Source organism: Alexandromys fortis, unplaced genomic scaffold (genome assembly GCF_014885135.2).
Source record: "Alexandromys fortis isolate MF-2015 unplaced genomic scaffold, M_Fortis_MF-2015_v1.1 scaffold_88, whole genome shotgun sequence".
Taxonomy (NCBI): Eukaryota; Metazoa; Chordata; class Mammalia; order Rodentia; family Cricetidae; genus Alexandromys; species Alexandromys fortis.
Window position 1 is genome coordinate 7,827,136 of NW_026067961.1, and position 27,062 is coordinate 7,854,197.

General features: G+C 45.0%; 2 protein-coding genes and 1 long non-coding RNA gene across 3 annotated transcripts in view; 2 read left to right on the plus strand and 1 right to left on the minus strand.

Moving 5' to 3' along the window:
- The window catches only part of LOC126508263 (uncharacterized), a 27,775-nt gene continuing 713 nt past the window's right edge, over positions 1-27,062 (minus strand). The window contains exons 2-5 of the long non-coding RNA XR_007593760.1: positions 20,538-20,627; positions 16,649-17,828; positions 3,924-4,092; positions 1-379 (exon numbers count right to left, since the gene is read on the minus strand). This is a non-coding gene — a long non-coding RNA (uncharacterized lncRNA). The remainder of the gene's footprint in view (positions 380-3,923; positions 4,093-16,648; positions 17,829-20,537; positions 20,628-27,062) is intronic.
- On the plus strand, positions 4,092-8,215 carry Aadacl3 (arylacetamide deacetylase like 3). The gene is made up of 3 exons (XM_050153407.1): positions 4,092-4,945; positions 5,585-5,648; positions 6,229-8,215. Exons 1-3 carry the CDS (start codon positions 4,732-4,734, stop codon positions 7,001-7,003), a joined length of 1,053 nt encoding a protein of 350 aa, XP_050009364.1. The 5' UTR covers positions 4,092-4,731; the 3' UTR covers positions 7,004-8,215.
- The window catches only part of Cfap107 (cilia and flagella associated protein 107), an 11,030-nt gene continuing 4,168 nt past the window's right edge, over positions 20,201-27,062 (plus strand). The window contains exons 1-2 of the mRNA XM_050153406.1: positions 20,201-20,649; positions 24,122-24,235. Coding sequence (XP_050009363.1) covers positions 20,539-20,649; positions 24,122-24,235 — 225 coding nt within the window. The 5' untranslated portion in view covers positions 20,201-20,538. The remainder of the gene's footprint in view (positions 20,650-24,121; positions 24,236-27,062) is intronic.

A 27,062-nucleotide genomic window follows, 5' to 3' on the forward strand; every position in this document is an offset into this window, starting at 1 on the left:
GTCACTGCCAGTGGCCCTGCAGTCTGCCCCAGCCATGCAACTGTCATCCACACTCAGAGGGACTAGTTTGAACCTATGCTGGTTCCTTCTGGCTGGAGTTGGTGAGCTCTCATTAGCTCAGGTAGACTGTTTCAGTGGGTGTACCAATGATGGTTTGACCTCTTTGTTCATATTCTCACTCCTCCCACTCTTCAACTGGACTTTTGAAGTTCAGCCCAGAGTTCTGCTGCGGGTCTCTGCCTCTTTTTCCATCAGTTGCTGGATGAAGGTTCCATGGTGATATGTAAGATAGTCTTCAGTCTGACTTCAGAGTAAGGCCAGTTCAGGCACCCTCTCCTCTATTGCTTAGGGCTTGGAATTTGCATGCAAATGGATGAAACTAGGAAAAAACATCCTGAGTGAGGTAACCAGATCCAGAAAGATGATGAACATGGTATGTACTAACTCACAAGTGGATATGTAAAGCAAAGGAGATTGAGCCTAAAGTTCATGATTTTAGAGAAGCTAAGGAACAAGGTGAACCCTAAGAAAAACATACATAGCTCTTCCTGGGAAGGATAAATAGACAAGATCACCTGATAAAATTGAGAGCATGGGGGTTGAGGGAAAGGGGGGGCAGAAGGAGAAGAGGAGGGGAGAGGGAAGCAGGGAGGAGAGCTTGAGGGAATGGGGTAGTTGAGATGGAGGAAGGACAGAGATGAGAGCAAGGAAAGAGATATTTTTTTGAGGGAGCCATTATGGGGTTAGCAAGAAACCTGGCACTAGAGAAACTCCCAGTCATCGCAAGGATGATTCCAGCTAGAACACACTTTTTAAAAAACAGTAAAATTCATTTACGTTATGGGTATGGGTTTCTCCCTTCTCACGGCCCCCTTCTTATTTCTAGCTCACAGCCACACTCTCAACCATTTTTACACACACGCATAAAAATGACGAGGTAGGATCCAGATATGAGAGAGAGAGAGAGAGAGAGAGAGAGAGAGAGAGAGAGAGAGAGCATGGTTTCTGTCCTTCTGAATCTGGGTCACCTCACTTACTCTAACACCCCGAGGACCGTGTCTCCTACCACACAGACATCTGAGCATCCATGTTCACTGCTGCTCTATTCACAATAGGCAGGAACGGAAACCACCCTAGACATCGATCAAGAGATGAATGGATGAAGAAAACACACAGGAGGAAAGGCACAAGAAAAAGAAACGAGACAAGGTCTCACTATATAGGCCAGGCTTGCCTGAAACTGCAGAGATGTCTGCCTGTGTCTGTCTCTTGAGTGTTGGGATTAAAGGTGTGCACCACCACACTCAGACACAATAGAGTTTTATTCAAGCATTAAAGAGAGAGGGAGTATTTTTAGGAAATTGATGCAACTGGAAATCATTATGGCAAGTGTAATATACTGGCACATTTAAAACAAACAGCACACCTGGCCTGCTTTTACACACGGCCAGACTAGAATCCATGATTTTCCCTCTGTCATTTTCTTCTGTAGTCTACAGTCCAGGTTCCTAGTTATCATGACTCAGTTTCCCTGTGTGCTAAACAGGGAATCATAGCAGCCCCTACAGCCTGACATTTCTCGAGGATCCCAGAGTTGAGCTATCCAGAGGGCATATTGCAACATCTGGGCTAGGGTAAGACCTGCTTACACATCACCCGTTGTTACTGTTGATTCTTTCTGTAATGGATGTTAAGCAACCACTGTGTGTCCTGGCCCAGGATCTGAGCCCAGAGATAGGCGGGGGGGGGGGGGGGGGGGGGCGGGGGGGGGGGGGGGGGGGGGGGGGGGGGGGGGGGGGGGGGGGGGGGGGGGGGGGGGGGGGGCGGATAAAAGAGGCAGAGTCTCCCTCCAGGGAGCTTGCAGTCCATGGTAGCAGAGGGCAAGGGCTGGCCTAAAGGACTCTAGCTGCAAAGGATTTCATACAGGCGCCCGACCCAGGAGGAAAAAGCACAGCAAGGCAGAGGGGGAGACATGGATTTGCTTACTCAAGGGTCAGAATGCAAGCAGCCCATAGCTTTGATGAGTAAGGATACAAATTACCCCCTTTTCACTGCTAACCTCTACAGCATCTCCTGCCAATGGGGGTTAGGAGCCTGGAGGTTAGCAGAACATGGTCTCCAGGGCAGAACTGTAACTCTCTCATAAGAAGAATAACAAATGTTTTGACTGAGGGATTATTTTGTGTGCTACAGAAAGTGGTGGCCTTATCCCTTTGAGACCAGGGTTCTGTCCAACGGCATGTTCATGTGTGTGCACATGTTCAAGCGTGTGCATCGTTACAGCGTACATATTATTTGTCTGATGGCTCCATGCAGACGAAACTGCCTTCCTGGATGAATTTCTTGTATTTATGATATATTTTAAGGAATATTCTGTGGCGCTGAGAAGAAGGTGCAGCCTGTAATGTGCCCACTGCCCAAGCATGGGAACTTGAGTTCAGATCATGAGAAGCCAAGCACAGACCTGGCATGATGGTTTAAGCCTGTGCCCGGGGAACGGAGGGAGGCACAGAGACAAGAGAATCCTTGAAGTTCATTGGCCAGCCTACCTAGTCTAACTGATGAGATCAGTAAGGGATCCTGTCTCAAAAAATAAACTAGATGGGTCTGTGAGATGGTGCGGTATCTAATGTCAGTTGGCACCACCCTGATGGCCCGAGTCCTATCCCTGGGTCCCACATGGTGGAAGACGGAACAGACTCTGCCAAGCTGTCCTCTGATCTCTGACCATGTACTGTGGCTCATGTGTACCCACACACACACCCACAAATAAATAAATACACTAAAATAATAAATCATTAAACAAAGATGATGCAGTCGAGGAAAGACACCTAGTGTTGACCTCTGCTCTCATCATACACACAGATGTGCATATACCTGCATTAGTAAATACATACACCACATATACCCCAGACACTGTATACATACCAAAAGGAAAAAAAAATGTTCTGAGGTGAGTCCACAGGCTTCAATCACAGTCCAGAGGGCTATGATTTAGGACTAGAAACTACTGGAAAGATCCGGAGAGTGCCCGCTTATTTATTTGTTTGAAAATGATTTTTCATACAGCATATTCCATTCATGTTTCCTCTCCCTCATCTCCTCTCAGATTCTCCCTATTTCCCCACCCATTTGACTCCATCCCTCCTTTCTCTCTTTCTTTAGAAAACAAACAGACCAATGAAGAACAAACAAACCAGAATAAAAGCAAATAGAAAAACAGACAGAAGCTGGGCGGTGGTGGTGCACACCTTAAATCCCAGCACTTGGGAAGCAGGGATCTCTGAGTTGGAGACCAGTTTGGTCTACAGACTGAGTTCCAGGACAGCTAAGGTTGCACAGAGAAACCCTACCTGAAAATAAGAAAATGAAAGAAATAAAGAAAAAGAAAAATAGGAAGGGGTAAAAATCAAAGAAAAAGCAGGAGAAAAAAAAAGAAAAAACAAGAGAAACATACACAAACACACAAATACGAAACTGAAAACCATAATAGATAATCAAAATACAAGCAAAGTTGGGTTTTTGTTGTTTGTTTGTTTGTTTTTAAAGCCCCCAAAAAGCATTATGAGACAAAACCTTTCTAAAAACATCATTGAGTTATTCTGTGTTGCCCATCTACTTCTGGGTATGGAACTGCCCTTAAGTATGGTGTATATACCCAAAGAGACTCCATTAGAGAAAACTCTGTTCTTTTTTGAGTGGCTGTGAATTGGAGATAGTGTCTTGGTTAGGGATGGGGCTGGTGTCCACTTCCCCTTGGTTAGGGATGGGGCTGGTATCCACTTCCCCTCTCAGCACTGGGACCCTATCTAGCTTGGACCCTGTGCATGCTGCCACAGTCTATGTGAGTTCATATATGTACCAGTCTTATTCTGCCAGAAGACACGGTTTCCTTGGCATCAGCTATCCCCACCAGCACTTACCTCTTCCTCCTGTGCCCTTGGGGAAGGGCTTTGATGGAGACATCCCATTTAGAACAGAGTGTTCCAAGGTCTCTCACTTTCTGCATATTTCCCAGTTGTTGGTCTCTGTATTTATTCCCACCTCCTGTAGGAGGAAGCTTTTCTGGTGATGGTGGAGTGAGACACTGGTCTATGAATATAGAAGAATGTTGTTCTTTAATTTCTTTTGGAAACATTTACCTTGATCTCAAAAATAACACAATAACCCGAAGAAGCCTCATTTGCCACCACTGGTATTGACATCACTGACCATGTGGTCAAACACATACACCTTCCTACTTCTACCCTCATTCTTAATTTTTCTTAAAGAGAAAAGCCTTTCTTTTTCCAGAAAGATTTCAGTAAATGCCCTGGAAAGACGAGAAAACACCTCCCTCTTCAAAAACATCATCTCCATAGCAATACGTATTTGGGAGACCCAGGCTGTCTTCCCTGGAGAGAAGGCCACACCCAGACCCCAGGTAGAGCAGGAGTCTTCAAAAGGGAGCCTCATGCATTAGCCAGAAGCCTAGTTTGTCGTGTCTGGCAGGTAAAGTGTCTAGGAAGAGTGTGGCTGAGAGGAGTCTGTCTGGTGATGGGGCCACATGGGCCTGGGTAGGTGTGGCTTTAACTGCAGATGCCTCATGAGGAGGCTGAGAGAGAGCGGAAATGCATGTCTGTGGTTCTGTCTGATCCTGGGGAGGGTAGGTGTGTCTGACCGGCTCCGGGTTGCATGCAAAATGGCTGACACATAATCTTAACCCCTTGTCTCTTCTCTCTCTAACAGGGGATGATTTTTGAGAAGCTGGGACTGTGTTATGCACCCCAGTTTGCCAGTTTTGTGCATGATCTGAGGCCACTCAAGAGAGATCCTGATGTTGTGGTCACGGATCTTCGCTTTGGGACAATCCCTGTGAAACTATACCAGCCTAAGGAACACTCCTCCACTCTTAGGCCTGGCATCATCTTCTTCCATGGTGGTGGGACCATCCTAGGGAGCTTAAGTAAGAAAGTTTTTTTTTCTGGCTTCTTTAAGGCGCTTGTCATCCTGCTAAGTGGGCTTAAAGAATGGTCACCTTGTAGGAGCTGGAGAGATGGCTCTGTAGGTAAGAGCACTTGTGGCTCTTCCAAAGGACCCAAGTTTGGTTCCTAACACCCATCTATGACATCATACAACTGCCTGACACACCTTCACACATGTGTGTACAACATATCCACAACAGGAAACGTAAAATAAATCTTAAAGAAAGGATGGTCATTCTCCCTGGTAGATGGTTTAACGTTATGCCCAAGAAAACTCAGAACAATTAGTAGGTACAGATCACTTTGGTGGTATACTGTGCAATGGTCTGACCTCTTCCTAAATTGATGTGAGGATACCACTGTCACACACTGAGCCACTGTGATCTACCCACTTTTGATAAGTGTTGATGCTCAGTGGGTCATGGGCATCTTGGAGAATGCTGTCCTCGCACCCCACAGAAGCAAAACAGTGAGGAGTTGGAAGGATATTTACTCAACAGTCAGAGGTTATTTTATGGCTGCTCAGCTAACTTAGGCACTCTGTTTACAAGAGGAGAATGGCCACAGGGTTGTAGAGAGGAAAATGTCCTAATACATGTGACGTTTGATTTGTTTGACAGGAACGCACCACAACATATGCTTACGTTTGTCCAAGGACTGCGGCTCTGTTGTTTTGGCAGTCGGGTGAGAAAGGGGCTAATGGAACACATAAAGCAGACAGCCCTGGTTTGGAGTGACAGTGTCTGGAGTTTGAACCTGAAGCAGATGGAACTGGAGAGGAGAATGGGGGAGGGCTGGGCTGTGAGGACCCAGTAAAGAGAAGCAAGGAACAGAGGAGAGAGGGACGGTGGACTGAAGCCCCTGCCTTGGTGCATGAAATATCTGTGGATTAAGGCATCATTTTACCCTGTCTTTTGAAGGCTGGTGGGAATGGGGATGGCACTTTGATTTGGGCTCGAAGAGTTCCTTAGGTCTAACAGCCCTGTCCATAGCAGACATAGCATCTCCTCTACCTAAAGCCAGCAGTGCCCTGCATGCCCAGTGGAACATCTGAACAATATCACATCCATTTTCAAGTGCAATTGCTTCCTCCGAGCCCGAGTGGCAGGCGTGAAGGCTTTATGTCTACTGTGTGTTTGGGTCCTTGCGTATCTCTTCCTGTTCAGGTGTCAAAAAAGGGATCTGAGATACGAGGTGTTAGACAAGGGTCCTTTGGGTTTGACTGGGCATCGAACATAATCTCTGGTCCTTGATTCCACTTCAGATACAGAAAGTCTCCCAAGTACAAGTACCCAGTGATGAAAGACGACTGTATAGCAGCCACCACCCAGTTTCTGAAGTCGTTGCAGGTGTATGGAGTGGACCCAGCTCGGGTTGTGGTCTGTGGTGACAGCGTGGGAGGGAACGCAGCCACTGTGGTTTGTCAAGAATTTCTGAAGCAAGCAGATCTTCCCCAGATCCGGGCTCAGATTTTGATCTACTCTTCACTGCAAAGCATAGATTTTCGGGGTCCTTCTTATCAACAGAACGCCAACATCCCACTGCTCTCTTGGAATCTGGCCTTTTACTGTTGGTGCTGCCACCTAGACTTGAGGACTTCCTGGAAAAATGCCATCAAGAACGGTACCCATTTGCCTCCGGAAGTCTGGGAGAAATACAGAAAGTGGTTGGGCTCAGAAAACATCCCAGAGAGGTTTAAGAAGCGAGGCTACCAATACACACCCCCAGGACCTGTGAATGAAGACGCTTACCAGGAGACAAACCTCATACTGAACTCAGTGTGCTCGCCCCTCATCGCAGAAGATGATATAGTGTCTCGGCTCCCAGAAACCTGCATTGTGAGCTGCGAGTATGACCTGCTTCGGGACCATTCCCTCTTATACAAGAAGAGGCTGGAAGATCTGGGGGTGCCTGTGACATGGCACCACATGGAGGATGGTTTCCATGGAGTGCTTAATACCCTTGACTTTGGCTTCTTGACTTTCCCTTGCTCCTCAAGAATTATGGATGTGGTTATCCAGTTTATTAGGAAGTTGTGACCCTCATCCCTTCCTGTGGTGGCTCCACCAACCTAGTCTGGGTCCTAGAAGAGTACAGTGTATGCTCTTTATGACGAATAGAGAAGAGACAGCCTGGGGAGAATGCAGAGAGACTCTATGTCCTTGTTCACTCTTGGGGAAAGTCTGAGCTGACCATCTTCAGCATCCATTTGAGAGACTGAATCTGCATGAAGCTTGTCTATAATCCCCTTAGCTAGAAGTCAGGCTGTCTAGGCTGATTGAGACTGTATGATAGGTGTAGCTGTTAGACTTGACCTGGAAGAAAACGGGTGTGTTGTGTACAGTCTCGCTGAGCTTTGCCAGTGTGGCTCAGGATGTAGAACTCTGGTGTCCAAGTCTGTTGGGTGGTGGGTGGTCAGTGGTGGTGGTGACACTTTCTGGGTGCCCCACTTTCTTGAACTGAAAGCTATGAGACAATAGACAGATTCTCCATGGTACATGGTATAAATGGAGACTTTTCTCCTTGTCTGGGCCCAGTGGAACGGTTTCCCTCTGCCTACCAGTCCTCGTAACCACTTATAAGATAACCACTCAGAGGCTCAGTATTAATTGTAATTGTTTGGTCAATGGCTTAGGCATATTACTGAGTAGCTCTCACAAGTAAATTAACCCATCTCTATTAATTCGTATATCGTCACATGGCCATGGCTTACCAGTGATACCCTTGCATGGTACTCCTTTGGCTGCTACATGGTGTATGCCTGACTCTGCCTTCTTTCTCTTTGTATCTTTGGATTTCCCACCTGGCTCTATTCTGCCTGGTCACCGGTTAAATCAGCTTTATTCATCAACCAATGAGGGAGACACATATTCACAGCATACAGAAGGGCATCTTACATCAACATGGCTCTTCTATAAAGATGGATAAAGATAGCCAGAGTTGTATGCCTAGGAGAACTTAGAAGTTCTGGTATCAGAGTTGAATTCCCAAAAAAATGACCCTAAAGTAGTATCATAATAAGACCAGAAGGAAGCTGAGTTCAACCCAACTCAGACCACATTCACAGCCAACGGAATAGATGCGTTAGTGCGAACTATTTGTTTTAAGACAAGGAATCAACAAATATTGCTCCAATTAGCCATAAAGTGGATTGGCATATGTAGCTGTGAATCTCAGGTATAAATCAGGTGTGGTCTGATGGAGGGATTTTAAGATAAGAGCACTAACTTACCCTCTCTTATTTCTGCCCTTATCTACCTCATGCTGGTGTCTTCATCTCTCTGTGTGGTACCCCTAACAATTCCCTACTAAGTTCTTTAAGAGTTATGTTCATATGGGCATATCCATTTTCCTCAGCTGACTCAACAAAAATTTCAAAGCAATTTATTGATTCTACTGGTTTTCTTGAGCTGTGTGCTGTGGTTACAAACAAAGAAATAGACTTTGTTTGTATAACTGCGCAGTCCAAAGTCTATGCTATCCTTGGAGTAGAATATATGTAGTTGGCTGTTTTTTACTCTTTGGTTCCTTGGGAGGCCTGGCACCCAGCTCCCAAATAAATCACATAGAGTTACTTTCTTTCTCATAAATGCTCGGCAATAGCTTGTTTCTTGCCAACTTTTCTTAAATTATCCCATCTACCTTTTGCCTCTGGGCTTTTACCTTTTTCTGTTTCTGTATATCTTTCCTTTCCTTCTTATTGCATGTCTGGCTGTCTGGCTATGTGGCTGTGTGTGGCTGGCCCCTTTTTTTCTCGCCCCTCGATCTTTGAACTCAGGTTTCTCTTCCTATTCATTCTCTCTGCCTGCCAACCCCAACTATTTCTCTCTTTCTGCCCGGCTATTTGGTCATTCAGCTCTTTATTGGACCAATCAGGTGTTTTAGACAGGTAAAGTAACACAACTTCACAGAATTAAGCAAATACAACATAAAAGAATACAACACATCTTTGCGTCAGTCCCCAGATGTTCCACAGCATAAACAAATGTGACACATCTTAAAACAATATTCCACAACAAATATGGAGGAGCCTCCCTGGTATTTGGACTGAGCCAGGGGTGAGGGCGAGGACGCAGTGAGTACTTCCCTAGTGGAAAGCTTAGATGGGTGTTGGGTAGGCATGAGTGTTCCCTCTATTATGGAAGAGACATAGAGGTCCAATTGAATCAAGTTTCACGGAAGTGGCAAAATGTGCCAGAGACAAGACGACCAACTGCTGCCCCTTGGAAGTGAAAATCCCTTTGAAGGGGATGAGCACATGGTCCTGCTGTCTTTAGGAGGATCTGCCCCTTGTTGACCAGCAGCTTTCAAAGGCCAGCACCCAAGTCCACTGACCATGGAATCCAGGCATGTCTTAACTTGCTTTCAGTTGACTGGGCTGAAATATGATGAGGTGGCTTCTTGGGCCATTCACAACTGGCCAGCAGCTGGCTTTGGAGAAACATAGGAACCAGCCATGGAAAATATGCACTGTAGGAAGTAATGGGATCCTGGGAACCTGGTCCTCTCTGAGACAGGCCTTCGAGTTGAGGCTGAGTGGGTCTTCAGACTGGTGTGTTACCCCAGCCACTGGAGGCACAAGGAGTGTGGATTGGCCTTTTGGATATATGGGTACTTGTCTCTTCTATTGGGAGGAGGGAAAATTGATAAGCTACTGGGAGACTGCCCAGTGGAAATGGCTGGGGACATCCTAGGGCTGAGGGTACATTTCCACAATGTCTTTCCTCTGGAGATGAAGAAAGAGAGAAAGGACTTTTACCTTAGTAGCTGGCCGGGGACCCTAGTATCAAATGGGTACACCTCTCTGCAAACCCATTCATCTCTGTCATCATTGCAACACATTCACGGGGGCCAACTCCTCGTGTGCACAGTATTGAACCTCCTTGATCTTTACATCAGTTCTATAAATCTACACAGTAGTGCCTGCTTACTTGCTCTCTTTCTCTCTGTCTCTCTCTCTTTCTCCTTTCTCCCTTCCTTCCTTCCTTCCTTCCTTCCTTCCTTCCTTCCTTCCTTCCTTCCTTCCTTTCCTTCTTTCCATTTTAATTTGAGACAGGGTCTCATCTTATAGCCCAGGCTGCCCTTGCATTCATGGTGTTCCTCTTGCTTGGCTTCAAAGTGAATATTATTTTGGGGAGACAGGCTCATACTCTATAGCAAAGACTGACCTAAAACTCACTATGTAACTCAAGCTGATCTCGAACTCACAGTGATCCTTCTGCCTCAGCCTTCCAATTGATGAATTACAGATTATATCTAATGCTCTCAAAAATTACTTTTAAAATGAGGCAACTGAGGCTCTGAGAAATTAATAACGCCAATCTCTTGATTTCCCCCCAGTCTCCAGTTGATTGATTCAATGCCCAAGGCTATGTGTATACCACTGTTTATGTGTATACCTCACTGTATACCATAGCCTGACAAGAAAACTCTTGTTTGTACCCCATGGCCTACTAGCCAAGAAATGAAGTTCTTTTCTTTGTTATTATTCATTAAAATAACGGCGACACCAGGCCTGTCCTCTTGAGTCACTCCTCATACACAGGTATCAGATATGATCTGACTTGACTAAGGCTGAAATCATCGAGTATTTTCACTCTCTGGATCCTCTGCTTTCTTGACTACAGCTGTCTCTGAGACCAGCTTTGCCCAGTGTAGGAGCCTCCTTGAATTCACTACTAAGGTGGCCAGTTGAGAGCTCTTAGGGGAGGTGGAGACCCACATACATTTAGACCCAGATTCAAACTGAGAGCATTTTCTCAGTAAATTCCAAGTACTTCTCTAGAAAGCCCTGCATGCCAGCTCATGGCCAGAACCATCTGATAAAGGACCGAGAACTGCATCCCAATTTGCTTTTTTTCCCCCATCAGACAGGGTCTCGTGTATTCTAACTTGGCCTTGAATTTGTTCTATAGCTAAGGTCCTCCTAGCCTGAGCAGAGATTGCGAGTGTGCATTACCATATTCAAGTTATACAGTGCTGGGACTCAAACCTGGGGTTTCATGCATGCTAGGCTAGCTACATTCCAAGCCCACCCCCAGTGCTTTCTCTGAGCAGCAGACAACTGAGAGAAAACTTGGGACACATCGGAACGAGTCAGATGTGTCTCTGCTGCTCTGCGCCCCACTTTGCCTCCACTGTCTGTGACAAACAAGACTCCGTGGCCCTCATCTCTTTGTCCCCTTGAACTCTGCTCCAAGTAACTGCTTGCTTGATCATCTTATCCTTAGGGTTAGCAAAGATAGGTCAGGCTGTACTAATGGCTCCACAGTCCCTGGGGCTATGACAGCAATAATCTATTTTTCACATCGCAGGGCCTTTGTAGGTCAAAGAGGAGTTCCACTCCCACCCGCAGCCACCCCAATAGGGTAAGGGGCAGGCTCTAGCCAAAATATCTTTGGTTTTGTGGTAAAAGGAAAAGAGTATGGTAATCCTCACCCATCTATCCAAATTTCTGCTCTGAGAGACGAGCTTGGCTTCTGCTCACATGGCCAGAACAGGCACAGGGCCAAACCTAACCTCAATGAGACAGAGATGCAAACTCTTCCTGAGGGAAGAAAATTTAGAACTTGGTATTCCTGAAATCAGAACGTCCCAATTTCCTGACTTTAAATAAAATTGACCTGAAGACAGAAGGTGTGGGGGGCTTGTCCAGCATGTAGGAGGCCCTAGGTGCAGGACCAAAGCCAAGCACTTTCCAATTACATTAGTGACTCATGAAATACAGCTTCCTTTCATGTAAAACCTTAAAATATTAGAAATATGGCTAGCCTTTACTTTAAAAAAATAAAGTTTACTCATTTTTACCTGTATGAAGGTTTTCCTGCAAGTATGTATGTGCACCACAAGTTCAGTGCCTGGAGGCAGGCACAGAAGAGGGCATCGGATCCCCTGGAACTGGAGTTACAGGCACTTGTGAACTGGCCTGCATGAGTGTTAGGGAGAGATTCTGTGTGCATCACTATACCTGGCTCCCACTTTGATTTTATGTAATTTTGTTTTGTTTTTTTCAAAGTACTATTTCTCTGTGTAGCTATAGCTCTACTGGAACTCACTCTGTAGACCAGGTTGTCCTCAAACTCAAAGATCTGCCTGCTTCTGCCTCCTGAGGGCTGGGATTAAAGGCCTGCCACCACCACCACCACACCCAGCTGCTTTGATTTTTTTTAATGTGATATTACAAATCTCTTAAAACCTGCTTCCCCATATTTACATATGTACCTATAGAAAATATATATTATTTTGAGAGATGATTTTGACTAACACAATTGCCTAAAATACACTATTCTCTACCTGTTGTCTGTTTTGTGCTGTTTCAGCCAACAATTTATCTTAGAAATCTAACTTAGTAAAGATATTATCTTAGTTTCATTTATTATTTTTTAAATTATGTATGTATCTGTGTGTTGGAATGTACATCCAGGGGTCCTTTGCTCTGGAGGTAAAAGCAAGGTTGTCAGAGGTAAAACACTAACTACTGTTTATTTGAGTTAGGAGACTGTGACAGTCTTAACTCAGGTTTGTAGGTTTGGCAGCGGTGGACTTTACCCACTGAGTCGTCTCACCAGATCCAGTGATTGACCTTGGTGAGATTTAGAGTAACTATGGAAGCAGTTATCTGAGCGTGTTTGGGAGAGGATTTCTGGATTAGCAGAGCTGAGGGTGAGTAACACCATTCTACAGGTTGGGGATCCAGTCTAAAGGAGAAAGAGAAAGATGCCCAAGGAAGCCACTGGGATCCCCTGGAGCTGGAAGTTAAAGGCTGTCTGACAAACTCGGGTCTTCTGGAATAGCAGAAAGTGCTTAACCAACGAGCCACCTCCCCAACCCTAATCCCCTTTCTCTTATCACAGTCCCTAACTCAAATAAACAAGTTAGTGTTTTACCTCCGACATCCTTGCTTTTACTTCCAGAGCAAAGGACATTTGGAGTCAGTGAGCCAGCTCCAGCCTGCAGAAAGCTACCTGCCAGGGCTTGTTCTATTCTCTGACCTGAACTCCTACCCCCTAATGCCACAACTGGTTGTCTTGTTTTGAAAATTGCCATACAAGGTTGGATTAGATAAGAGAGGGCCTGGGGTTCAGTTTCTAAGTATTTTTATTTCTAGGGAAATCCTCAAAGAAGGACAGAGCTGCTGTTTCACTGGCAGAGCAAGGCCCTGGGTTCAATTTCCAGCACAAAAAACAAAACCTCACAAACAATAAAAAAAAAAAAAAAAACCCGCCTGGGCAGGGGGAGAGTCTCTATTAAAATGAAATAACATTCTACATATGTCATCACTACAGAACCATTTATTTAAAGATTTGTTATTATTATTCTTAACTGTGTGTATGTAGGGGGAAGCTTATGTATAGGGGCGAGCAGGTGCCATTGGAGGCCAGGGACTTCAGATGAGAAAAAAAGGGGGGCTGGCAATATGAATCTGCTGAAATTATAGAAAAGGAAAGAATAAAAGGAGGGAGAGAAAAGGAAGGGAAGGACAGAGGGAGGGAGAGAAAAAGGGAGGGAAGAAGGAAGAGGAAGAGGCCAGCCCAGCAGTTAGGAGTTTAAACTGCTCTTGCAGAAGACCTGGGTTAGGCTCCCGGGTTCAGAGAATCCAGCGCCTCCTTCTGGCCTTTGCAGTAACTGCATGCACTTGAGGTTCATACATTCATGCAGGTACCCACACATACATATAAAATAAAATTAAAGCTTCTCAAACACAGACCCTGTGTGACTCTCTGCTAGGTCCTCTGTATATAAGGTGTGGTTGTGTTACTTGGTGTTCTTGTGAGAGTCCTAACAGTGGGAAGTAGGGCTGTTTCTGACTCTTTTGCCTGTGCCTGGGACTGAATTGCTTTATGCAACCTTGATAGGAGGGTTTGTGCCGAGTTGTTGTAACTCGTGATGCCATGCTCAGTTGGTATCCCTAGAAGGCTTGTCCTCCCACCCCAAGGGAAAGGAATGAACCTGGGAGAGAGGGGAGGTGGAGGAACTGGAAGGAGTGGGGAGAGGTGAACTGCAGTTAGGAAGAAGAAAGACAATTGTCTCACAGGCTACCTGAGCATCTGAGCATCCCCAAGAAGGTAAAGTCTGAACTTGAAAACTAGGATAAAACTACAAATGGTGACCTGAACTTTTGGAAAGTAAAACAAACAATTAAAAAGTAGAACTGTTGGGGCTGGAGAGATGGCTCAGAGGTTAAGAGCACGGACTGCTCTTCCGGAGGTCCTGAGTTCAATTCCCAGCAACCACATGGTGGCTCACAACCATCTGTAAAGAGATCTGGTGCCTTCTTCTGGCTTGCAGGCATATGTGGAGGCTGAACACTGTGTACATAATAAATAAATAAATCTTTAAAAAAAAAAAAGTAGAACTGTTGCCGGGCGGTGGTGGCGCACGCCTTTAATCCCAGCACTCGGGAGGCAGAGGCAGGCGGATCTCTGAGTTCGAGACCAGCCTGGTGTCTACAAGAGCTAGTTCCAGGACAGGCTCCAAAACCACAGAGAAACCCTGTCTCGAAAAACCAAAAAAAAAAAAAAAAAAAAAAAGTAGAACTGTAAAAGCAACGTAACAAATTCTCTCTCTCTCTCTCTCTCTCTCTCTCTCTCTCTCTCTCTCTGTGTGTGTGTGTGTAGTGTGTACATGAATCAAACAGAAATTCTAAAACTTAAGAATATTTTTTAAAAAACCACAACATTATTTTATTTTTGGAAAACTTAGCCCAGGCTTTTCTTAAACTTGTTATCTTCCTGACTTGGTCATTTAAATGTTGGGAATTACAGATATGTACCAAATACTTGGGTGCTTATGGGTTTTATTTCGTATTAGATGTATCTGAAGAAGATGTATGTGAGGTGGACTCTAGGTAGAAGCGTTTGAATCAGTATGAAGGGATGGAGGACTAGACAATATCAAAGGGCACAGGGCACTGCAGGCATAGTGACGGCATATAACAGGTGCCTATTGTCTGCCAGAAGGGGAGGAGAAGGAGGGTGGATTCCATACTTGACAACACCCGAAAGCTTCCTGAACACTTGAAAATTTTATCCACAGATCAAAGTAGTACACACGTAGCATAAAGCAATTCACCCCAACACATACCAGAATGAAGCTGCAGAGAACCCAAGAGAGAAGACTGAAAACAATTGTTGGGCCAGACACAATGGCACACGCCTTTAGTCCTAGCACTTGGGAGGGAGAGGCAAGAGGATCTCAGTGGTTTCCAGGCCAGCCTAGTCTTACAGAGCGAATTCCGGGAGTCACAGAGCGAGATCCTGTCTCGAAACCAAAAACTAATAAATAAATATTGAACCAAACAAAAACCCAACTACTTCATTGGTGAGATGACTTAGTGGATAAAATGTCGGCAGGGTAAAATCAGGAAAGAGTGGAATGATCTGTTCAAAGTGTGAGCAAAATTAGCCATCGAGAAGAATTTGGTGCTCAATAAAAGTGAGCAAGCAGGATGTTTTCAGATAAAACAGAAACAAGGGGAGTTTGCTGCAATCAAAACTGAATTGAAAAGGAAGCTTATTCTTCAGGAGAAAAGAAAGATGATCTCACACGGGAGGTCAGAGACACAGGAGGGAATTAGAAAGTGTGGCAATCAGAGGATAAACACGACCAGCTGGTCTCTCCTTCAACCAAGCCGTCCTCGGACAGAACTCGGGCCATCGTTGGCAAGTGCCTCTACCCACCGAGCCGTCTCAGTGGCCCGTTTGTAGCTCTTTTGATCACGCGTTTGGACAAGATCCAGAAGTGCCCACAGTGCAGCTCTTTCTATCCAAGGGAAGGGGGTTTGGAGGTATCTTGCCACTCCGGAAGCTCTCTGAACCCATCCATTTCTAGCTTTTCGGGTGCCTTATAGGAATGCTGAACACATCATATATTGTGGTTAATTCAGCCTTTGACCTCTGACCCCTTGGCTCTGACTCTACCAGGAGTGCACCTACAGTCAGCTCACTGCCGTAAAAAGTCGGAACTGACTGAAGAGGATTTACGATGAATTTTGGTAGGGGAGGCTTCTAGCCGCTTCAGGAGCTGGGGATATACACACCTAGATATCACAATGTCCGGAAAGAACATGTCCACGGAATGCAGTGGGGCAAGCCTTCAATTCCAGAGTTCAGGAGTCCGAGGCAAGTGGATCTCTGTGAGTTCAAGGCCAGCCTGGTTCGTGCATCCAGTTCCAGGACAGTCAGAGCTACAGAGTGAGACTTGGTCTCAAAGCAAAACAAAAAATTGCAGTTACCTACAAGGGTTTTATGTAAGGGCTTCTCTCTCTCTCTTCTAATTATGTGTCAAATTATGTATCATCTATATAAGTAATTAATTATGTCAGGGCATGAAGCTTGCTTCCTTTCCCAAAGATGAAAGCAGAAGAATTTGAGTGAGAATTCAACTGATTCTTATCAAACGCAGGCACTATAAAAATATGCAAAAAATAAATACATAAAATCATACCATTCTTCGTACACATTCTTGTCTGAGGAAATAAAGTTAATGATGTCATTTGCTTTTCCTAGTTTAAAACTTATAAGTCTATTTAAGATTTCTGATTCGGTTTTTAATATGACAAGTATAAGAAGCTGCCTGAGAAATAAAAAGTCAGCCGATACACCCCAACGTACAGTCGTATTAGCCAGGGCTCTCTAGAAGAACACAACCAATAGAACCAAAGGGGATTTATCAGGTTGGCTTACGTGATGCAGGCTGGCTAGTCCAACAATGACTGTCCACATGCTGAAGAGGCTGAGAACCTGTTGACCCTTCAGTCCATGTTGCTGGATGCTGCAGTCTGGTGCCGAATACTGGGAAACTCCTGGAGAGCCACTGGATGGAAGCCCGAAGAAACGGGGCTCTCCTGGTCGCAGAGTACAGCAGTGGCAACCATGGATAGATGGCACTCGGTGGCAGGAAGTGAAGGCTGGCATGTGTGGTCCTGTCTTTCTCTCGGATTTCCTTATCTCTGGGCCAGGGCTGAAAGGTGCTGCCCACTGTGGGGGACAGTCTCCCCACTCAGCTAATTACCTCCCACCCCCGAGAGGCATATCACTTGGTGGATTCCAATCCAATCAAATTGACAATCCAAATTAATCCTCACAACAGCGTTTGCCAATTCTGTGACGTAAATATTCGCACTGTGACAGATTTTAGCCATGGATGTGATTTCACAGCATTTGGAGGAGATGGCAGCTGTTCTCACAGGAGGTCACAGCCAGCCTCGTTGGAGCTCCACTCAATATAGTGTTTCTAACGAGCTCCTGGAGGGGTGGTAGAGAGATGGCCCAGCAGTTAACAGCACTGACTTCTGCTGCAAAGGATCCGGGTTCAGTTTCCAGCATGCATGAAGTTGCTCGCCAGTGTCTGTCTGTAACTCCAGTTCCAGGGGATTCTACACAGTCTCCTGGCTTCCATAGGCACCTGAACACATGAGTGTGTGCGTGCGCATGTGCACAGGCACACAAACATCATACACACAATTTTAAAATTAACTTTATTTAAAAATGGAGACCCTACAGTTTGAAAACCCCTGCTCTAGGGAAACGGCTATCCATGGGCATCAGGAGATGGCTCTGTGGTCATTAGTCCTGATTGTCAACTTGATTGGTTTAATTTAAACATATCAAGGAGATTAGTGAAGTTCTCCCTGGCTGTGGCTATGATGGTTCTCAGATCCCTTGAGGGATCTGTCATGGGGTGAAACGAGGAAGGTGGCCCCTCGCTGAGGGAAGGAGGTCACTGAGGGCCTGTTTCTGGGGCTCTGTTTTGTATTGGTCTCCTCTGTGCCCTTTTCTCTGTTTCTCGTCTGTTATGAAGTGGTATTTGTTCACATCGCTGCAAAACTACCACTCAGTAATAGAAGACGTTGCCTTGTAGAAACTGTCAAAAGCAAAATGGAGTTATTATTTTAAACACTAACCAGATGGAAGCTGGATGTCTTGGATGAAGGGTCCCCGTGCGTATGCCATATTAAAAAGAACAATACCAAGAGACTCCGCCAAACCACAATTGACTGTCAAGGCCACATCTATGATACCATCTTTTTGGTAATAAATGCTAGGCTAATTGAAGCCAAGGAAGTGGCCTTGCTAAACGACAAACCAGTGGTCAAGGGTGCTGCTAGGAAGACCAAGGGATGAAGCTACTGCACACCTCACTGCTCATGAACGCCTCAGAACCTACAAACCTGTACGCTCTTCTCCTCTTAACCTTTGACACCTGGCCCCTCCCCGAGCAAACTTTTTAAAATGCACCTACAACTATCACATGTTCATCATCCCAGGTTGGGAAATATTATTTATTCTGAAATATATTATTTTCTTAAGTTTTAGAGTCTTTTTGTATTAAAGATACACCTCAGGCCAAGTGGTGGTGGTGCACGCCTTCAATCCCAGCACTCGGGAGGCAGTGGCAGGCGGATCTCTGTGAGTTCGAGGCCAGCCTGGTCTACAGAGTGAGTTCCAGGACTGGTTCCATAGCTACTGAGAAACCCTGTCTCGAAAAGCCAACAACAACAACAACAATAATAATAATAATAATATACCCCAGACTACAGAGATAGATCAGCAGTTAAGAGCGCTTATTGGTGCCACAGAGGACCCAGGTTCAGCTCCTAGCATCAGGCAGCACACAACCATCTGTAACTCCAGTCCCAGGAGATCTGATGCCAGTTGTGGAATCAGTTTCTCCTTCCATGGCTACCAGAAATCAAACTTTGATGATTCATCTTGCATGGTAAACACTTAACTCTCTGAACCATCTTTCCAGCGTGAAGATGTATCTTTTTTTAATGTGTGTGTGCGTGTGTGTGTGTGCACGTGCACACGTGCGCCTTTCTAAGATTATGTAGCATTTGCACCCATGTGGTATGACTGTGCCTGTACTGTGGCTACTTCAGACAAAAGTTTTTTTTCTAGGGCTGGACAGATAGCTCAGTGGTTAAGATCACTGACTGATCTTCCAGAGGACCCAGGTTCAATTCCCAGCACCCCCGGGTTTCTATAACTCCACTTCCAGGGAATCTGACATTCTCTTCTGACCTCCATGGGCAATAGGCATGGATGTGAAACACAAGTAAGCAAAATGCAGGAAACAAACTAAAACTTAATTTCAGACAGTTTCCTCTATTTATTAGGGCATCTTTTTTTGGTTAGCCCTTTTCCTTTTTCCTTTCTCCTCTCCCCTTTTCTCTTTGCCTCTTTCCTCTCTCTCTTCCCCTCCCTCTCCTATTCACCCTCTTCCTCCTTTCCTCTGCTAGGGTTTAAACTATGGGACTTTTCACATGTTAGGCAAGTGCTCTGCCACTGAGTTACGTAACATTGCCCTAGCCCAGGCTTTCATAAGAGCTCCAGAACATTGCGTCATGTAGACATCCTCCACCATACTGAACCAGCCATCTGTAGATAGATATCTTGGTGGCTCATGATCCTTTGGACTAAAGAATAAGCAAAATTTTGGGCTCTGTCCCATTTAGCTGAGCCGAGGTCTGTTCATTAATACATTGCAACCTCACCTTAGCTCCTAAAACACAGAATGTGAAGTGCTTATGGAATGAATGAATGAATGAATGAAGACTGAATGAATGAACCATATTGTGTTCGCTGCAAATACAATGTAGGGTTCTTCCCTTAGTCAGAGTTACAGACAGGTAGAAGCTCGAGCTTTAAGCAGGAGTTGGAACTGATGTAAGTCTCAAGTGTCCACCAGCTAGCTGGGTGACATTAGGTGCCTGAACCTCTCTGTGTGCTTCAGCATCTTCAAGTACAAAGCAGATACTGTCATGGCACCAGCCCCCAAGAGGCGCTGTGAGGGAATGTATAGAGATCACGGGTCTAGCCCTCCTCCCGGGGTTGATCTTGAGAACAGTTTCTGGCCAGACACCTTGTTCCATTTTCCAGCTAAACATCCTGTTTGTTCCTGTGCTCCCTCTGCCCCCCTGGTGGTTAGCTATAGGGCCATTGTTTACTCCATTTTGGGTTTGGTAATTTTCTACCTGCCTTGGGGGGAATTCCATTGTGCAGCAGCTAGGGATATAAGGGATTTCCTAAGCCTGAATAAACAGCATTTGGCATTCTTTCCTCAAGAATAACCCAGGTCTCTTGTGTGTTCCTTTCATTTCCACGCCCTTGCCCCGCTCGCGAATAGTACGGCCGCGTGAACTGTACCGCAGAGTCTTAGCATGGGCTCACATATCAGCAGTAAGCAGTATTAAAATTCAACTCACGCTCATGAAAGAGTCCGGCAAGGGTGGTGTCCCTCTTGTAACAAGAGATACCTAGCCTTTCCCTACCATTAGTCTGGCTTCTTTATGTGGGGCCAACTCTGCTCCTCCAGAATCAACTGCTGCCTAGAGAAGAGTCTGCAGCCAGTGTCTGTCACCATGGATACAGTCAACAAAGAGAATCCAAGATCACATCACTCTCCAAAGTGAGCCCTCCAGACTTTGTTTTAAATTTCCTGAGCTTGACAGAGGGCCACCTGCTACCCACTCTGGGAAGGCAGATGAGGAAAGGAACATTCGAATAACCCCCAAATACCTCTCTGTCCCCTGAATCTGCCCAGTCAAAGGGACGTGGGGAGGAGCCTCACCATGTTTGTGACTTCAGCGGTTCCTCAGGCATTTTCCACGCCAGGCTGGCAGATTGAGAAGAAGTACTCAACGAGAGTGCTCGTGGGAAACTGGGTGGAAGAAAGCAGGAAGGTAAGAAGGGACAGTCCGTGGGGAAATCACTCAGGGAGAAGTGAAGTCCGCTTTTCTCAAATGGGAGGCAGCCTACAGTTAAGTCTGAACATCATGGTCTTCGTGCTCTACAGGAAAGATGCATTCACACAATAATTAAGGTCCCTCCTCATGTCTTAAAGACACCATAGTAGGGTATGGATACAATTGTACCTCTAGCACTGTTGTAACTGGACTATTTCAAGGCAGCAGAATATTCCCCAATACCTTTGCTCTTTTAAATTTTATTATTATTTATTAGTTTTTATTTATTTATTTATTTTTAGGTAAGATTCTTTCCACTTACCCCTGGTTGTCCTAGAACTCATTGTTTAAACCAGGCTGACCTTAAACTCACAGAGAGGTGCCTGCCTCTGCCTCTCAAGCGCTCAGATTAAAGGTGGCATGCACCACCACCTTTGTACTTCTTTAAAGTGGTTTACTGGGTTGGAGACATGGTTCAGCGCTTACTGTTCTTGTAAGGGGCTGGAGTTTGGTTTCCAGCCCCACCCCCATGGCTGTGCTCACCCAAAACTTCAGGAGATCCAATGTCCTATTCTGGCTTCCTTGGGCTGTATAAACATGATGAATTTACATACATGCAAGCAAATACTCATACATGTAAAATCGAGGTAATGAATAAATCTTTAAAACCAATAATTTGTGTGTGTGTATGGGCGTGCACGTGTGTGTGTGCACTTGCATGCAGATGTCATATCCACTGCAACAGGAAGATCCCTGAGAATCAATTCAGCCTTCATGATGACTGGCCCCAAAGACAAGCTAGCTAAAAAAAAAAAAAAAAAAAAAAAAAAAAAAAAAAAAAAAAAAAAAAAAAAAAAAAAAAAGCCTCCCCTTGCCTATATATAGTCAACAAAGTGTGGAAGAGTTGGTGCTCTTAATTTTTATTTTTTTCAGCAATGAAAAAAAAAATCATTAGGCATACAAAGGAAAAGGAAAGCATGCCAAAGAAATAAACAAGTTAGCAACCTTCCTAAAGATACAAAGAGTACCGATGTTCATACCTTTAATTCCAGCACTCGGGAGGTAGAGGTAGGCAGATCTGTGTAAGTTTGTGTATCTCTGTGAGTTTGTGGCTAACCTAGCCTACAGAGTAAGATCCTGTTTCAAAAAAAAAAATAGCAATGGCTGAAACTATCACAGCTTGAGGAAGGGCATAGCTTTATGAACCCCAGAAGTTATAGGAATTCAAAGGAAAATAAATGTACAGACACTTTGGTGGTAGTCATGACAATCAAACTATTAGAAATCAAAGACACATGGACTCTTAAAAACATGAAAAGCATAGGCAGGAGAGGTGACTCAGAGGTTAAGAGTACTTTTTAACTCTTTTAGAGGGCCCAGGTTCAATTCCCAGCACCCACATGGTGGCTCACAACTACCTGTAACTCTAGTTCAGAGGATCTTATGCCCTTTTCTGACCTTCAAGGGCACTAGGCTATTCATGTGGTACACAGACATCTATGCAGGCAAAACACTTATACTCATAGACTAAATAAATCTACAGAAGATGACAGAGGAGGCAGAGAAAGAGAAGAAAAATAGAAAGAAAGAAAAATAAATGAAAATAAAAATCACAAACAATGACTTGTCCAGAGGGGGAAGGAGAAAGAAAGATAGGAAGATAAATACATGGAAAAAAAAAACACCACGGACAATGGTTTGTCCAGTGCAGTAACAATGACTTATCAGAGGGCGTGTCAGTTGAGGCTTTCAGCAAAAATCTAGAAGCGGTGTGTGGTCATAAATTCAAAGCGTAATAAAAAGTAAAGACTGTCAGCTGAGCTTGCTATAGCCCACAAAACTTTCCTTCAAAACTGAGAAAGTAACGAAGACATTTCCAGACAAGCAAAAGTCGAGGCTGGCTGTCCACTCGGAACTCTGGAGATCCAGAGACCTGCCTTTGAGGTAATCATTCAAGTTGAAACTGATATGCAAGTTGAAAATGAAAGGATGCTAGCCCACTTAAATGAAAACACAGAGACAAAGATAAAAGCCGGTAACTGTACAATTTAAAATTAGTAACTACCCGTTACTTCCTACACGATTTAGAAAAATAGATAAAAATCGCAGCTCTATCCAAATGAGCGCACAGCTCATTATGATGTAACTTGTAACAGCAATGAAATAAACAGGACTTGCAAGATAGCTCTGTGTGTAAAGGTACCTGACAGCAAGCCTGGTGATCTGAGTTTGATCCCTGGAACCCGCATGGGTGGAAAGAGAGAAATGGCTCCTACATGTTGTCCACTGAGCTCCACATGTGTGCCATGGCATGTTGCCCCTCCCCCGCCCCATGCATTTAGATAAGTAAAATGTGCTAAGTATTTAAAATACACACTCTTGTTTTCATCTTAGGAAACTTACCTAATAACCGATTAAACCATGCAATAGAACTTTTTAAATGTTGCTTTTATCTATTTCATCAAACCTCAGCTTTCACAGCTGCAGAATTAAATAATAAAATGCAATAAGAGTCTGAAGAAGACTTGTAGCTGAAGACGGGTAGAAGGTTATAGTTTAATAGTTCTTATGTTGTTTATGTTTCTTCTTATAAACTGTAGTTTTTATTTTCTTGAGGTTTTCGTTTACATTGGCAGAACACTGACATTGGGGTTAGTTGGGAAAGTTGCTTACAGATTGCTTTATGCCCATCAGATAGGTCCCTATAATAGTGTGGACTTTAGCAACACAATTGCTGATGGGGAGGTAGGTGGGAAGGTAGAGCTTGAAATGTGTTAAAGGTAAGTTTTAAAGACAACTTGTTGCCACTTGCCTCATGGCTTTTACCTCTCCCCCTATATGTCTTGTCCCCGCTACATCTGGTGGGCAACTCTGCTTTTTCTTCCCCGAGTTCTCTCTGTCCAGGAGTCCTGCCTATACCTCCTGCCTTACTATTGGTTGCTTAGCTTTTTGTTACACCAATCGCATATCTTCCCAGTGACATATCTTCACACAGTGCAAAGGAACATTCCACAACAGAGGGGCTGAAAAGATGGCTCAGTGGTTGAGGCCACTGGTTGCTTTTCCAGAGGACACAGGTTCAGTTCCCAGCACACACATCAGGTCATGACCACCTGTAACTCCAGTTCCAGGGGGAATCTGATGCCCTCTTCTGGACTCTGAGGGCACTGCACACACATACAGACTGGCAAAATACCCATATACATAAGATAAGGAAAAAAAATTAAAATAATGAGAATAAAATTAATTTTAAAAAAATGTTTCCTAAAAGGAGAAGGGGGAGGAGTAGAAAGGATTGAATACAACATGACTGTATGACTCTGAGCCCCTTAGCTCATGCCCTTCCTGTGTTATTTGGTTTCCTGGGTTCTTATTCGCTTTGTCCCTGTGTGGTGGCTGAGGGACACAGCAAGGGTAAGAAAGGCATCAGCACCTCAGACGGTCTCACGGCCATTGTGTTCTTTTCCAGTTCACCAAAGCCACTGACCACACACCCCAGTGTATTTACAGAAAGGAATATGTCCCCTTCCCAGGTCACAGACCAGACCATATTTCCAGGTGGTATGGGAAAAGGAGAGTGGAGGTAAGTGACATTGATTATCAGGTGGGATTGTGCCAGAGGCTCTAGAATCCTAGCACCTCCAGGTACAGCAGGGAAGGGCACCTTCTACACGATTTTCCGCTGCGTGTCTCCCTCCAGGCTCGCGATGGGGATAGAAAGCTTGTCACCATTTGTCCGTAGGGCATAGCTGTGCTGTGTGCCACCATGCTCTGAGAATCCCAAGTGAGAATCGGGAGTGTTTTGTTTGGGCCAGCCTGTTGTCTCCACTTCCCATGTCACCCCCATGTCCCCCAACACCTGTTTAAACTCAGGCCAGTGGCTGGCGGGAGTGAGGTGTGATTTGTGAGAAGCAGAGCATTTTAGTGAGGGGAGGGGCCCAAGAGACCAGCTACTCAGAATGCAAAGGCTGGAGACCAATTCTTCCAAACGGTGGGGCTCTACGGGAAGGGCACAAGCAGGTTGGCTTTCCTGTAAACAAGAGACAGTGCGTGCATCTTTCTCTTTTAAACTTTGTTTTGTTTGGGGGAGTTTTTAATGCTTGATTTTTTTTTATTTTGTTTTGTTTTGTTTTTCAAAGCACGGTTTCTTGTCTTGGAACTCACTCTGTAGATTAGACTGGCCTCGAACTCAGATCTGTCTGCCGCCGCCTCCTGAGTGCTGAGGTTAATTAAAAGGGTGTACCACCACTGACGCCACCACCACCAGGCTTCTTTTAGACTTTCAAAACGCATTAAATTGTCGGTTTGCTGTGGGAGACATCTGTGCATGGGTGGAGGCCAGAGGACAATTTGCAGAAAATGGTTCTCTCCTTCACATATGGGACCTGAGAATCAACCTCAAGTCCTCAGGCTTGGCAGCGAGCAGCTTTACCAGCTGAGCCTTCTCCAGCCCAAGCCACACCTGTGTTAAACTACAGACCTGACTGACTGGTCAGAACTTCCTAAGTATAATGGGTTGGAATGGCAGATTGAGAGCCAAATTATTGGGGGGCGCTATCTTCTGTCCTCTTGGTAGCCATTCCCTGACTTTGTGTTTGACCCATTGCTATCTGCTGAAAAATTTTAAAATGTAGTAACTTAGCTTCCACCTACCCAAAGCTGAGAACGTCCTCAGACAGCATCTGAGACTTGTAGCAGACATTTCTCCCCTTTGTTAAAACGTGCCTACCTACCTGATGTTCCCACTAGTGTATTTGAAAAATGCTTTATTTATATGACTTTATTTTGTACCTACCAGAAAACTTCACGAGATTCTAGGTGTGGTGGTGCACACCTTTAATCCCAGCACTCAGGACACAGAGGCAGGGGGAACTCTGTGAATTTTAGGGCAGCATGGTTTACCTAGGAAATTTCAGACCAGCCGGGGTTGCACAGTGAAACACAGTCTCAAGAAATAAAAGCAAATAAACTAACTCCAACAATGAAACAAACCTTCCTGAGGGCCAGCTGGCAAGAAAACTCAGTGGGCCAATGACTCAAGTCACGAAACATAATAACCTGAATTCAATCCCTGGAATGTTCTTTGGTGTGAGGAGAGAACCAGTTTCTGCAGGTTGTCCTCTGATCTCCACACATGCTTATACACACACACACACACACACACACACAGAGAGACTCACACTCGCATGCATACATGTATACAAACAAATGTCTGACCTTTTCACATAAATGCAAAACAGCAATTAAAACTATGGACTCTTTCAAAAGAATCATGAAGTTGTTTCTACACACAGCCTGCTATTCTTGGCTACCTGAACGTGTGCTCCCGAGCCCGATCACTCTTAGTTAGTTCAAGAATAAACTATCTTTTTTTTTTCTTTTGCGATGAGAGCTGGGTTTTGCATTGACATTCCAGAGACGACTGTCTTCCGTCTCTGGGACAGTCACACTGACATTAATGATGTCAGACTCAGTGCTGGCACCCCTGAGACACAGCTACACTGACATCCCCGGACCCAGCACACATCTCTAGTCCTCACTGCCATTCCTGGCTGCGTTGGTATCCCAAGACGGTGCAGCATCTCCAGGGCATGCTCTTGGGTTCTTGAACTTCACCACTGCTTTCGTCAGGGAAGACGCAAAGGTACTTTAACTGAAGGAAGTCAGAATAAGAACTCAGAGCCTGGGGCTCCCAGTCCCCAACCACCTTCATCCCTGTTGATACATATCAGATCATTACGTCACAGCTTCTTGGCCTTTGGCTATGATATAGAGGACTGGCTATCTTTTAAAGAGACCCTTGGACTCATTGCAAACCTTGACCCCCAAGACATGGCTTAATATGGCTAAAATGAATACATCCCAGGAGCGGGAAGGATGGTTCAGGAGTGAAGAGTCCTGGCTGCTGTTACAGAGGACGTGAGTTTCGTCCCCAGCACCCATGACTGCGGACACTCAGCCCTCTGTCACTCCAGCTGCAGGTCGGAAGGATTGACTCCCTCTTCTGGCCACCACTCTCAACACACATGCATATAAATAAAAATAAATCGGTACTTAATAGTCAATCTACACAGAGAAATCCTGTCTCAAAAAACCAAAAATAAAAACAAACCCAAAACCCGAAAAACTAACTGTACTTAATCTCTTTCTCTCTCTCTCTGTCTCTGTCTCTCTCTGTCTCTCTGTCTCTCTCTCTGTCTCTGTCTCTCTCTGTCTGTCTCTGTCTGTCTCTCTCTGTCTCTCTTTGTCTCTCTGTGTCTCTCTCTCTGTCTCTGTCTCTCTGTCTCTATCTCTCTGTCTCTGTCTCTATCTCTCTGTCTCTGTCTCTCTCTGTCTCTCTGTCTCTCTCTGTCTCTCTGTCTCTCTCTGTCTCTCTCTGTCTCTGTCTCTGTCTCTCTGTCTCTCTCTTT

Excerpts from the sequence above, each read along its gene's own strand:
- Aadacl3 (XM_050153407.1), top strand. The coding sequence starts at position 4,732 with ATGATTTTTGAGAAGCTGGGACTGTGTTATGCACCCCAGTTTGCCAGT. Across the intron at positions 4,946-5,584 it reads GACCATCCTAGGGAGCTTAA|GAACGCACCACAACATATGC; the intron begins GTAAGAAAGTTT and ends TTTGTTTGACAG. Across the intron at positions 5,649-6,228 it reads TCTGTTGTTTTGGCAGTCGG|ATACAGAAAGTCTCCCAAGT; the intron begins GTGAGAAAGGGG and ends ATTCCACTTCAG.